This window comes from Dipodomys spectabilis, unplaced genomic scaffold (assembly GCF_019054845.1).
Source record: "Dipodomys spectabilis isolate Male_0828 unplaced genomic scaffold, ASM1905484v1 ptg000003l, whole genome shotgun sequence".
NCBI classification, from domain to species: domain Eukaryota; kingdom Metazoa; phylum Chordata; class Mammalia; order Rodentia; family Heteromyidae; genus Dipodomys; species Dipodomys spectabilis.
Window position 1 is genome coordinate 1481384 of NW_024870680.1, and position 14399 is coordinate 1495782.

The 14399-nt window shown below is 36.2% G+C and overlaps 1 protein-coding gene across 3 annotated transcripts in view; it reads left to right on the forward strand.

Annotated features, from left to right (window-relative positions):
• Grm5 (glutamate metabotropic receptor 5) overlaps window positions 1–14399 on the forward strand; it is a 506808-nt gene that overhangs the window by 164253 nt on the left and 328156 nt on the right. For all 3 annotated transcript variants that reach the window (XM_042688901.1, XM_042688912.1, XM_042688921.1), the window contains exon 2: window positions 14144–14393. In XM_042688901.1, the coding sequence (XP_042544835.1) occupies window positions 14144–14393 (250 nt within the window). The remainder of the gene's footprint in view (window positions 1–14143; window positions 14394–14399) is intronic.

The following is a 14399-nucleotide window of genomic DNA, read 5'->3' on the forward strand; positions in this document are numbered from 1 at the left end:
CTGAAAAACTTTAAAGTCTTACATAAATATTATTAGTGAGTTCTTTTTTCCCTTGGATTGAAATACAATGGGGAAAATGTATGTCTTGCATCTAGTGAAGTTAACTGAATTTATTGAAATCTTAACACAAACTGAAATATTTGCATTGAAAAAAGCTTATTAATCTAAGTAGTTGTTATAAGGGGTGAAATATCTCAAGAACTACTTAATACTTAATTTAAAATTCAAGGTAAGTGCTGGTGGCTCACACCTGCAATTCTTCTTACTCAGGAAGCTGAGATCTGCGATCATTGCTCAGATCCAGCCTAGGCAGGAAAGTCCAAGAGACCCTTGTCTCCAATTAACTACCAAAAGGCCACAAGTTGAGCTGTGGCTCAATTGATAGCCTTGAGCAAAAAAATGCTAAGGGATAGGGCCCAAGCCCTAAATTCAAGTCCCCAGTACCAGAAAACACACACACACACACACACACACACACTCACACACACACACACACACACACACACACACACACACACACACACACACACCCCACAGAGGAATGTCTGCAAAACAATGATGGAGCAGATAAGTAAACAAAGACAAGTTGAATAAATAGCAAAGTTGTGTCAGTTTACATACTGCCAGGGACATGTTATCTTTCTAATAAGTTGGTGTGAGATAGAATTTCTAATTTCTAAAGTTAGAAATTTATAAGACCAGTACAGATTACAAACTTTCATTTTACTTATGTTTTATTTTATTTTATTTTTTGATAGTCCTGGGGCTTGAGCTCTAAGCCTGGACCCTGTCCTTGAGTTTCTTTTGCTGAAGGCTAGCAATCTACCACTTGAGAGACATAGCTTCACTTTCAGCTTGTTCTGAGTAGTTTATTGGTGATAAGAGTCTTATGGACTTTTCTGCCCAGGCTGGCTTTGAACCACAATCCTCAGATCTCAGCCTCCTGAGTAGCTAGGGTTATAGGCGTTGAGCCACTGGCACCTGGAAAATTAGAAATTGTTTACAACGTATTCAGTGTATGTTGAGAAATGATAATTAGAATTTGGAGGAAAACCTGTAGAAGAAATAATGGCTGGTGGGCTCTATAATTTTATTGTATGATACAAAGTTATAGGCAGTGGATCTAAAGTCCTAGAACCTAGGGACTTTTAGACTACATATCATTTCAAAATTGATTAAAGCAAATCACAAAAAGCACTAGATTCCGGGTGGGCCCTGGGGGCTCATGCTGGAATCTTATATAATTAGGAGGCTAAGATCTGAGGAACATGGTTTGAAGTCAGCCAAGGCAGGAAAGTCCTTAATATTCCTATCTCTTAATAACCAACAAAAAGCCAAAGGCAAGTCTTTGTCTCATGTGGTAGAAAAAGCTATAGGACAGAAAGCAGGCCCTGAGTTTAAGCCCTGGTACTGGCACAGTATATAAGCAAACAAACAAATAAATAAGTCTCATGAAAAGCTATGCTTAAAATACTCTCTAGTGATTTTTTTTCTAGGTATTTATGACTAAACTGTACTGCCTTATAATATGTCCTAGCCTAGCTCAATCTCTTTGGCTCCAAATAAATGAAGCATAGCCTCAATACCAAGATGTTATATAAATCTCTCTAGTAAATGTTGATTTTAATCTATGAATGAAAATTTGATGACCATTTCCTAAAATTAATTTACTCAACAAATGCTTCAGTGCCCACGGCACTGAAGGTAGAGGAATAATTATTATTTGGCTCTTTTTTCTGGTAGGGAGCTAAATAAAAATATTTACAATATAATATCAAAATCTTGGAAGATGGAAGTTAGGGTTGGGAAAGGTAAGCACAGTAGCTGACATCTGTCTGGAACTGGGAAGTCAGAACTATATCCACTTCCACTGAGAACTGAAGGAGGCTTAGCAATCTCTCAGGAAAAAGGAGACTGGGTAACATTTGAGATGGGTGAAAGTATACTATATAACTATGCATTTTGTAAACCCACTAATTAAGTATTCTCTTTTTTGGTACTATCAAAAGCTCATATAACCTTTTCCATAGTGGCTCACATCATTCAGGGTAACAAACCCATGTACATGGGGCATGGTCTCTCAGAATATAACTATTTTCCTATGTCAAGAAAATATGGTATATTTGTTTATCTCCACAATATATGTATGGCCAGAACAAGGCTATCTATAAACAAAGAAAAGATAGTGGAGGAAAAGTTAAGTCACTAGATCATAAGAAGTCTGATTGTACAAAGTCATAAAATATCCTAATGACACTTACACCCTGAAAGACTAGGATAGAAATCTATTTGTAGGGGCTGGGAAGGTGGCTCAGTGGTAGTGTGCTTGCTTTGCATGCATGAAGCCCTGGGTTCGATTCCTCAGCACTACATAAGCAGAAAAAGCCAGAAGTGGCGCTGTGGCTTAAGTAGTAGTGTGCTAGCCTTGAGCTGAAGAACAGAGGGATAGTGCCCAGGCCCAGAGTTCAGGCCTCACAATTGACAAAAAAAAAAAAAAAAAATCTATTTGTATGTATAAGTATGGAAAAGGTACTGGCATCATTTTGACAAGATATTTTATTTAGTTAAGTATTCCCGAACTTTTATCATTGCAACATTCTAAAGTTAACATTCGAAAATATTGAGATATCTTATTTGTTCCTTCTATGCTAGGTCTTTGAAATCTATTTTTATGTTTTAGACTGAGTGAATAATTCAGTTTGGACTAGTTCCATACCAAGTTCTCTTTATCTACGTGTGGTGAGTGGCTATAATATTGGACAGATCTGAATTACAAATCAGAAACATCAAAGCCATCTTAATAGACCACACCTAGGTTCTTGATTCTGAAATGAAGATCCTAATTTGACAAAGATAAGAGCATAACGATTGCACTTCAGTCCAACTCATTTCACTCCTGTCTGAATCCAAATTGAGTCCCTCCTCTCAGGACTGTGGGAAACCTTGAGTCATTCCAGAGGGAATCTACTTACCACAAAAGCCAGACAGTGCAAGTCAGAACTGGCAAATGTGGTGGCGGGCCAGGGAGCTGCTGTCAAAGAAGCGACTTCTTTTCAGCAAACGCTGTCAAGCTTGAACAGCCTGGCTGTGCTGCAGGGGATTTTCTGGCTTTTGCCAGTATGCGAGAATTTCTGCATCGTCGTTAAGTGCAGTTAGAATCAAGGATCTGAGGTGAAGATTGAGCTAAAATGCAGGCAAAATTAATAACTCAGCAGCTCACTCGACCCATTGACACACAGTTCCAGTTTGAAGTCTGTCCTTTCTGTGCAAATGGAATGACTCCTAATGAGACAGGCACTGCTGGCCCCAGTTATGCCATTAACAGCTCACAGAGAAAGCAAAAGGGAGCTGAATTCTGGAGGGCTGAAGTGGTAATCTGAGACATAGATTCTGTTTCAACTAATTTTCTCCTCTCTGGAAAGAGTAACCAAAGCAGGGGGCAGGGGGAGGGTGGGTTAGGGAAGAAATGAGAAAAATGCTCAATTAATTTTTAGAGAATAGTTAAAATTTTTTGGAAATCTCAAACTATATTAACCAAGTAATAAAACTTTTTTTAATTGTGAAAACACTGTACAGAGGGGTTACAATTACATGGGCAAGGTAATGAGTACATTTCTTATCAAGCATTGTTGCCTCCTCCTTTGTTTCCCCTACCCATCCCTTCCCATCTTCCCCCCATCCCCACCCCCACCCCCACCCCTCCCAGTAATAAAACTTTTAATAGCTTGCAGAATTTGTATGTCAGAATCGATTTGCATATTTCCTCTGTTATTCTGTAATCCTTCCATCCTAAGACAAAATGTGACTAAGAAACTAATGTTTCTTAATGTTATGGTATGTCTACTTTCAAGAGTTCCCACACACACTTAGTTTACAGGCTGTTGTTTAGAGAAAAGCTGTAATTAACCACTGAATATGATGAAGAAAACATTGAGATTGAAATACCAATTCATAGCAGTGAATGAATTGGGCCATTTAGTGCTAATTCATAAATATCTTGATCTAGAAACAAGATAAGGTACTTATTTGTAAAGTAATACAGTTCTACAGCATCTGGAATTAGCTTCAAAGGAATCATTTAGTGGTGAGTGGAAAAAAGTCTTTTTGAAGAACTGTGGAAGTACTCTAAGCAAGTCTTTCTCCTCAGTGACTTGAAAGAAAGGAGTTCGGGTCTTAAAACATGACAGCAGCTCTTCAAATCATGATCTGTCAATTCTTTGGTGAATTAGATTGAATATGAGGCCTTGTGCATACTGGGCAAATGCTCTACCACTTGAAGTATGCCTTCAGTGCTTTTTCATTTTTCTTTTCTTATTTTTATGGTAGCTTTGTAAAGAGGATCTTTTATGTAGTTGTACGAAGTGACTTCAATTCAGCATGTCATATTCTGAGTACAAGCCATCCTGATCAATGTCACCCTTTCATTTTTTTTTAATTTTTTTAAGACAGCATCTTTCTGCTACTTTGGCTGGGTCTGGCTACCACCTTTCCAGTATGAGTTTTAAGTATGAGTTACAATACGCAACTCATACTTCATTATGCTCTTCAACTCCAAGTGTCTCCAAGAAGCTGGAAATATACATTGTCTTTGTTTTACCCCTATTCATAGGAACTTAGTCCTATATGACTTATTAAATTTTTTTATTTTAATGTAAAGATACTGTACAGAGGGGTTACAGTCACGAGTAAGACAATGAGTACATTTCTTGTCAAACACTGTTACCCTTTCCTTGCTATTCTCCCACTTTCCCTTCCCTCCCCTACCTCCTTCATACCCCCCCCCCAAAGTTTTAAAGTTCATTTCCCATATACTGTCTTGTGGGTATCATTGTTGCAATGGGTCATCCTGTGTCCTTGTTTCAGCATTTTGTTATTCCCCTTCCCCTCCCCAAATTGGACAAATGTATATACAAGATACAGGATAACAAAATCAAGTACGGTGACAACAGGGAATATACCATAGGGAGAAGAACATACAAAAGAAACAAAAAAAATCACATAGTACATTTAAAACAACAACAACAAAGAAAGACCTCCTGTGTCCATATCTTGGGGTTCATTTCATTTAGCAGCATCTTATGAGGTCATATGTACATAGGTTTTGAGCTTTTATGCTCATCTGATAAAATTATCCTAGGTGTGTACTAATTATTGCAAATGAGGGAAACCATGGGACCTATATTCCTTTGGGTCTGGCTTACTTCACATAATATGATAGAGTGATGTCGTTCTTTCTGATGGAAGCATAGAATTCTATTGTGTGTGTGTGATGGAAGCATAGAATTCTATTGTGTGTGTGTGTGTGTGTGTGTGTGTATGTGTGTGTGTGTGTGTGTACCATATTTTCTTGATCTATTCATCTACTGAAGGGTATCTGGGTTGGTCCTATATTTTAGCTATGGTGAATAATGCTGTGGTCAGCACATTTAGTTGTACGTTTAGCTTCAACATAACTACTAATGTAAAGAAAATAAAAGTACTTTCTCCTCTTGACTTCCATAGGCCTATATGCTCTGAGTGTCCTGCATTCTATTTGTATTTGACTTTTCCTACTTAATGTGTAGTAGTTGGATTTATTAAGGTGTTGACTCAAGTTGTTTACATCATATAACTTCGCTTATCTCTGTCACTATCCATATTCTGAAGACTCAACTAGTTCCAGCTCAGACATGCCAGAATATCATTACTCTATTTCCTACTTGGAATTTCTGCTTGGCTGCTTTACTGAAATTTAAAAGTAAATTTCTAAGACTTGGTACCATTTCCCTTCAAATTTGGTGCTTTTAAATTTTGTACATTACGCTGAGTTCTGGAGGAAGTAGACATGCCAACTTTTGATTCTTTACTGAGAAAACTAAGGGTAAAAAATGACAATGTAGGGCTGGGAAGGTGGCTCAGTGGTAGAGCGCTTGCCTTGCATGCCAGAGGCCCTGAGTTCGATTCCTCAGCACCACATAAGCAAAAAAAGCCAAAAGTGGCATTGTGGCTCAAGTGGTACAGTGCTAGCCTTGAGCTGAAGAGCTGAGGGACAACTCCCAGGCCCAGAGTTCAGGCCCCATGACCAGAACCCCCTCCCACCAAAAAAAAGACAATGTAAGTTACTGTCCTTTTGGTGTATTATGCTTACAGTTGCCATGAATTCTTTCATTCATTTTATTTCCTGTTCACTTCTATAATCAATTTATATCTTTGATTTGGAAATCAGACTTCTAGCTTGGCACCTGTGACTCATGCATGTAATCCTAACTATTCATTTGGCTGATATTGGGATTTGCAGCTCAAAGCCAGCCTGGACAAGAAAGTCCATGAGACTCTTATCTTCAAAAACTTACCAAAAAGTGGAAGTCAGGCTCTGATGGTAGAGCACTAACCTGAGCTTTTCTGCTCAGGACAGTGCACAGGCCCTGATTTCAACCCCCAAGACTGGCACAAAAAAAATGATACCAAACTTCTGAGCTATGGAATATAGCCTAGAAATAGAATGCCTGCCTAGTATACAGCAGGCCCTGAATTTCAGCCTGAGCAATGAGCAGTGCAAAATCTCAGAAAACCAAGTGTCTATTCTAATTTCATTCCTGGTAGCTCCATAAGACTTTGGATATAGTTTTATGACATTCTGGCACATCTATTGTTTTTATCCTTATAAGTAATATTATGTGTGTATATTATTTCAAACTCTATGATATAAAATTATGCATAGTTATATCTTACACAATGTTACTGCATTCTCCTCTGTGAGTTCACTGTTGAGTATTGCTAAAATGTAAGGCTGACATAATAATACATTCCCAGAGTAATACCTACAGTGAATATGCTAAGGGAGGCACTTCTGCTGCTTCCAATAATACAACATCTTGGTACGGACACAACAATACCCTGCCTCTTGTTTACTACTGTGCTAGATGTTCACATATAGAAAATTCCAAGGCAAGATTTGAAATAATGAGATCATTAGTCAAAACATGAGTATGGTTTTTTTTATCAAAAGTTTTCATAGCCATTTCATATATGACTGTTCATGGAACATCAGTGAAAGTATTAAGTCCTTGATAACTTTTCCCTCTAATATTCCATTAATCATTCCTCTGCCTTCCAAAATAGAGAGGTCATAGTCTGACCTCATTTATGAATATTTCTTGAGCCATTTTAATTCCTTTTCTCTCATTCCCTTCAGTAATATATAGAGATGGATAGATAAATATAGATATATAATTTTGTTGTCAGTATGGAAATGTTTACCTTATAGAAACTTGCCTAGCAGCAGAGGAAGAACTTAAATGTGTACAAGACTGTTGTATGCTATATTCATTGCACATAGGGCCATTGTTGGCAAAAGATAGAGTATTCAAAAAAGGTGTCTAGAAACTTAGAGAATATTTTAGTCTTGAGATTTTCTTACTCCTGGTAGTTTTAATAAACTACCAGATTAAGATATGATCCATGTGAGTAGTTCAGACTAAGATCCCCTGGTGAAATTCCTGACCACTACTGAAGGGCAAAAGATAGTGGGGTATGATAAATCCAACCTACACATATTTTTGTTTTTTTAATTTTATTTTATTTTATTTGAGAACATACTGTACAGAGGGGTTACAATTACATGGGCAGGATAATGCATACATTTCTTACCAAGCATTGCAGCCTCCTCCTTTGTTTATCCTTCACCTCCCTTCCCAGCCTCCCCCGTCCCCCTCACCCAATCCTTCCCCCCCCCCACACACACACACCGACATTGTAAAGCTCGTTTTTGACATGACATTTTGTACTTCTCATTGTTGCAACAGGTCCACCTGAATCCTTAAACTACTTATTTGTCCCCATCTCCTCCACAAGTTATACTGACATCAAATATAGTGAAAGTGGGGGTTACACTGTGGGGGAGGGACATACAAAGCAACAAAGAAATAATCTTATAAATGCGTTAGAAACACATGTATGAAAGAAAAAAAACCTTAAAATACATATTTAAGGGTTCGTTTTCCTAACATCACATTATCTGACCTTTTCCGCTTGACTCATACATATACTAGATATTGCAAATAAGGGAAACCATGGGACCTATGTTTCTTTGGGCCTGGCTTACTTCACTTAATATAATTGTTTCCAAGCCTTTCCATTTCCTAACAAATGGGGAAATGTCATTCTTTCTGATGGAGGCATAGAATTCCATTGTGTATATATACCACATTTTCTTGATCCATTCATCTACTGAGGGGCATCTGGGTTGGTTCCATATCTTAGCTATGGTAAATAATGCTGCAATAAACATAGTTGTGCTGGTAGCTTTAGCCTACACATATTTTTGGAGGAAAGGTTTCAGGTCAGGCTAATGTCAGTAACTCCAGAGAGAAGTAATATTTCCCTTCACTGGTACTTAACAGCATAATACACCCTCTTTATAGTAACAACCAGAGATTAGTCATACAAATTATGTGAAATATTTTAAAATAATCATTTAAATTGCTATTTTAATTTCCTTTTTAACAAAAGATTATTTGTAACAACTATGATGAAAACAATTCAAGTGTGTAATCCAAGCTCAATACTTTCCTTTAAGATGAGTTCATATTTTCCAAAATTAAAACTTTCTGAAAGAATATTTTCTTTTCTTTAGTATCTGCCTCATTATCCTAATTAAACAAAAACATTTGCTCTTCTAATGTTTTTCTTTTGTTTATTCTTCTGTACTGTCTATTCAGTATCTGCTTGATTATCTTAATTGAACCAGTAAATTTGTTGTTGCAATAATTTTTTTCATTTACTTTTCTGTGCTGCCTTTCTCTTAAAAATATAGTTAAGTACCCACTATTGGATGTTATGTACTTATGATTGGAAATAGTTAAATGTGCTTGGTACCCTAAAGGGAATTTCAGTTTGGAAAGGTAGGATATATAAATTAATATAGTACTTTGGATATAAATATTTAGGTACATATATTTATGTATGCCTACCTATTTGTAGCAAGTAGTTAACTGTATATTAGAGGAAATATATTTTAAATTATGTTTAACTCATAATAATAGCACAAAAAATTAATCATCTGACTCTACAAATACCATGATTAAATACGTTATTTGGAGTGAGTGATGGCTCCAAAAGAGACGTTTACACTTTTGGTTGTATTTTTAACCAAGCTCTAAACTTCAGACAATAAATGTGATCAGTTTTGTCATAAACATAAAGAGACCTCAATTGCAAACTTTCCAAGAAAGTTTAAGTCACAGAAAGTTTGCTTCTCAGTATTATAAACAAATCAATACACTAAGAAGGATAAATGTCTGCTACCATTTCTGATATTGTGAGAGTGCTACTAGTACACTGGGGACAATCCCAGTGGGAACATTGCTAGTAGCAGGCCTGTACTCATGATTGCAACTTGTACTTCCTAAAGATTTCTCTCCGTGACATTATGGAAAAGAGACATCTACAGCATAGAGTTTAAGCTGTGGGCAATTGAGTGGAACTAGGAAGAAGGAGGAAAATTTCAGCTTAGCAAAACACAAATACACCAGGTAAAAGGCACACATGGATACAGAGAAGCAACTAAGATGCTTGTGAAATGGGACAGTAAGAAATAAGATTCCAAACCATCACTGTTGGTAAAGTTTTATTAACGATTGTTATGACTCAGCATCTATGCACAGTATTGAAGCTCTTCCCTTTAAATATGTTGGAGAAAGCAGGAAAACAATGGAATAAATAAAATAAAATTAAAAAGTACCCCCAACACCCCCAGAATAAAAATCTATTTAGTGTAAATGTATCAATTGTGCATCTTAGGATAATCTTCCCAACACAATAAGGTTTAAAAATATTGTATTTAGTGGATATTTTGCCTAGAGAAACTCCACAAAATATCTCACTAGGATATCTTACCTATGTTCTCATTCTTCATTATTTTTTCTAAAGTCATCAAATAAACTGGGGGTGGTAATGCATGCCTGTAATCCCAGCTATTTAGGAGGTTTATGCAGGAGGATAGGTAGTTGAAAGCCATCCTGAGTTACATAGTGAGAACCCATCTCAAAACACAAAAATTTAAAAATCTCAAAAAACTGTAGAGGAGCCAGAGTAGCACAGTAATTACTGAAATTAAATTTGAACCACCAAAAAATTAAATTATGTCCACTGACATATTACACCAAAATAATACCCCAAACATTTTATTTAGCACCTGGTTACATAAGATGGAAATAAACAATCTGATCTCCCTTAGATTATAAGAAAACTCACAGTTGTCCTTCAGCAATTCCTGTTTTCTGTGTGTGGTTTGTAGGACCAGTTCTTGGTGACACTTCCAAATTATAGCTGATGCAATGCAGGTGAAATAGTAACTGTAACTGCAACTATCTTCAAATAATACATGAGCTTAAGTTGTCAAAATCCTTATTAATCAAAGTGAAAATTGAAGTCTTTAAGTAATATTTCTAGATATTTTGAAAAGTATGAATACTATTCTCTCCTGCAAATAGAATATTGTATAGCTCATTGGTATTGCTCAATACTCTGTCACCTTTGAGACACATTGGTGCAATTCTGAATGCATGTCAGATAGTAAGTTGAATAAATATTTTCATGTACCAAGTTCCAGTATATGATTCCTTTACACTGCTCATACATTTGTTACTTCACTCAATATGTTAGTTATTTAACAGGCTATTGCAAAGAAGTATATAACAAAGTGCATAGCATTTCAGTTTTGTTTTAAGTATCAGAAATTCATTATTTTTATGTTGACTATTATGCCATGCTGGCTGTGAATACCCCATTTTTGTTAATTTATCATTTGATAGGACCATAGGTTGATGATGTTTCCTAATGCTAGTTTCAGCTCATTCTTCAGCATTGTTTTCAACAATAATGCCATCTGCTTTATTTTTGCTATGGCTGTTCCAAGAAAGACTAGCTGAATTTGGTCTAGAATATTCTTTGTAACCCCCAAAACACAAGTGATTGGATCTAAGATACTCACTAGCTATTTGGCATAAATTAAGTATAACATACAAAATACCAAAGCATTAAGGAATATGACTTCTGTTTTTCTTAAGAAAGCTGAGATTAAAGAGACTTTCCAAAGTTAACTTGGTGTGTGTGGGTGTGTGTGTGTATGTTGAGACTAAGACTTGAACTTAGGGCCTGAGAGCAGTCCTTTAGGTTTTTCACTGAAGACTGAAGACTGACACTTTGCCACTTGACCCACATCTCCAGTTATGGATTTTTGTTGATTAATTGGAGATAAGAGCCCCCTGAGCTGGCTTTAAACCATGAGCCTCAGATCTCAGCCACTGAGGTAGATAGGATTACAGACTTGAGCCACTGATGTCTTAATAAGTTTGTGTTTCTTTAAAAACCAAATTGTCTTCTCTGTTTCAATATGATTCGATAGTGACTTAGGCCTGTGAGCAGACTTTACAGAAAGTACCCTTTACACTTTGTAAATTGCAGAAGAACCGGATTATCCCACCTTCCACCATCACAGATGCTTTTTGTTGTTTTAGTTCTAGAGAAAAAGGATAATGTGGCAGCTGTGTTCACAGTGTTCTGGAGTGGGACTCAAATTTTGCAGTTCATCATTGTAGACAGAACTACACAAAATTCCTCCAGAGGATCACAGTTGCAGGTGGGATCCCTGCTGTGGCAGATGCTGGTTCAAACTGAGACTCGGTTACCTACCTACTTGATGTGACTGAACTTCAGTTTCATCAGTGACAAGGGGAAAGTAAGATTGACCTTTAGCGTAGTTATACACTTGACCAAATGGACTAATGTTCCCAAATTAAAGTGTTACCCACATGTGGTTATTAATAAGTTATAGACTTAAAAACTCTATGAAATTGGATGCAGAGTATTTCTTAGGTATTTAGTGTTTACTTCTCTGGATGACATTCCATCTCCTAGATTTAGCAAATTTTTAAGCCAGTTCCATTCTTCTTATGATTATGTTACAAGATTCTTGCATTCTCTAAATCATCCTTCCTAGCCCATCATCTGATCTTCTCAAAACTTCAGAAAATGAGCCTTGTATGATTTCTAGAGCCTTAAAATGTTCAAAAATATCTAAAGCTGAAGCACCAGAACCTTTATGTTAGAAGGAGAACTGCAGATAGATTTAGGCTGACTCCTGAGAGTATGCCAGTGAGCTGCACAAGAGGGGAGGAAGAAGGACAGGACCTGCACCATCAGAACTGCAGTATTTCTTTGATACTTGCACTTGTAACCCTGGGCAAATGTGAGTTAGCTGACATGTTGGTACTATCTGTGGAATGGGAGCTATAATGTCTTCCTCAAAATACTGTGAGAGATTAAGTGAGATCACATCCACAAAAATTTTGGTCTGCCTCCTGCATGTAGTTGTCAATATGAATATTCATTTATATTAATATTAAAAGATAAACATTAGAGTCCTTCACCTTCAAGTTTTGACAAGGACTATCATTATTCATAAATATTAACTTTCCTCTGATTACACAAATTGAGGCTGTGTTTTTTATGGGTTTATACATCGATAATTAGGATAAAGTTCAACCAATCATTTGAGTTTTTCAGTTGATACCAAGTTACAAATATCATGATGATTAATATGTAATATAAAATCTATAATGCAGTATATAATAAAATTCTTTCTAAAATATTTGTGTATGCCACACAAATTTTATATTATAAAAATATTATATGCAAAAATGCATGTATATATTTATATGTAATACATAATACATATAATATATTATATAGCTATACATCTATATATAGATAGATATCTATATATATTATATATCTCTCTACATAACTATATATTATATAGATATACATCTATATACTATATATACTATATACTGTTTTATTATAACTACACAAAATAACCTAACATACCCAACTAAGATATTTATATTTAAAGACAGTATATATGCATGTATAAATATATATGTATGTACATGTACATATGTATGTACATGTATGTTAGGCCACCTAATGGTAGATAATGTATAATGTATAATGTCAGTTTATTCTAACAACTAGAAAGACTAAATAACATGGATGCTGGTGTCTGGATTATTATATATGAGCAGAAAATTGATAGGCAACCAGTATACTCAGAAAGATGTGTATAAGAACATCAGAAAAATGTGTGTAAGAACATGGAAACAAGTCACTAAGAAGGAGCCAAGCTTGCTCTTTTTATACCAACCAACAGCAAATAATTCCCTCTCAGTAGACCTCACCCACTGCCACAGACATCATCAATCAACTCATGTGGATGGAGTTCCCATAACTCTGTACCTTCTATTGTACCCTACCTCTAAGCTTCCACCATCTCAACATGGCCATACTAGAGATCGCAATTCCAGTACTTGTACTTTTGGGGATAATACAGCATGCAGACTTTAAGCAGTGATGTGAAATTATCATACAACAAGAAACAAAAAGGAAATGAGAAAAAAAATCAGGGGAAAAATCCCAATAGATATCTTCTGTCTGTGAGTACACATAAGAAGGAAATCAATTAGTATAATGAAAAGATGTGTTTATGTATGTTCATTGAAGCACTCTTTGCAAATGTCAGTAAATGGTCCCCAACTGATGTTAATCAAGGAAACATGCCATACACACAGAATAGAGTACTACTCAGTCAAGAAAGAAAGAAATTCATGAAACTTGTTTAGACTGGAGAGCATTAAGTGGAATAGGTAAGGCATGGAAAGAAAATACATGACCGGAATCATATGTAGAATCTAAGAGTTTATCACATGATACATTATGTTACCTCATTTATATACCTATGATTTCTATGGTTTTCTCTATTAGCAAAAAATAAATTTAATTTAAAAATAGTAAAATAAAAGAAATCATGGTAAAATAAACAATATGAACATTCCCTGTCAAAATAGGAGCTGAATTGCTTGCAATTTTATATTATTCACTGTCACAATAAAAATATAAAACATCTTTCTAATGTAGTTAATTACAATCTGTCCAAAACACACAAGTCAGTAAAAGAGTCAAAGCTCCAATTCAGATGGTCAGGTTCCAGATCCAGCACCATCTATTGATCTTCATGCTTCTGCTGCTCTTGCATTCTGATTCTACCCAATCCATGCAAATATCTCATCTCACCATCCCTGTGCTTATCCTTGTCTTCACACAGGCAACTATGGAGAGAGTGGGATGGAGGCATTCAAAGACATGTCAGCCAAAGAAGGTATCTGCATCGCCCACTCCTACAAAATCTACAGCAATGCAGGGGAGCAGAGCTTTGACAAGCTGCTGAAGAAGCTCACCAGTCACTTGCCTAAAGCTCGGGTGGTAGCCTGCTTCTGTGAGGGCATGACAGTGAGAGGTCTGCTGATGGCCATGAGGCGCCTGGGTCTAGCGGGAGAATTTCTGCTTCTAGGCAGGTAAGT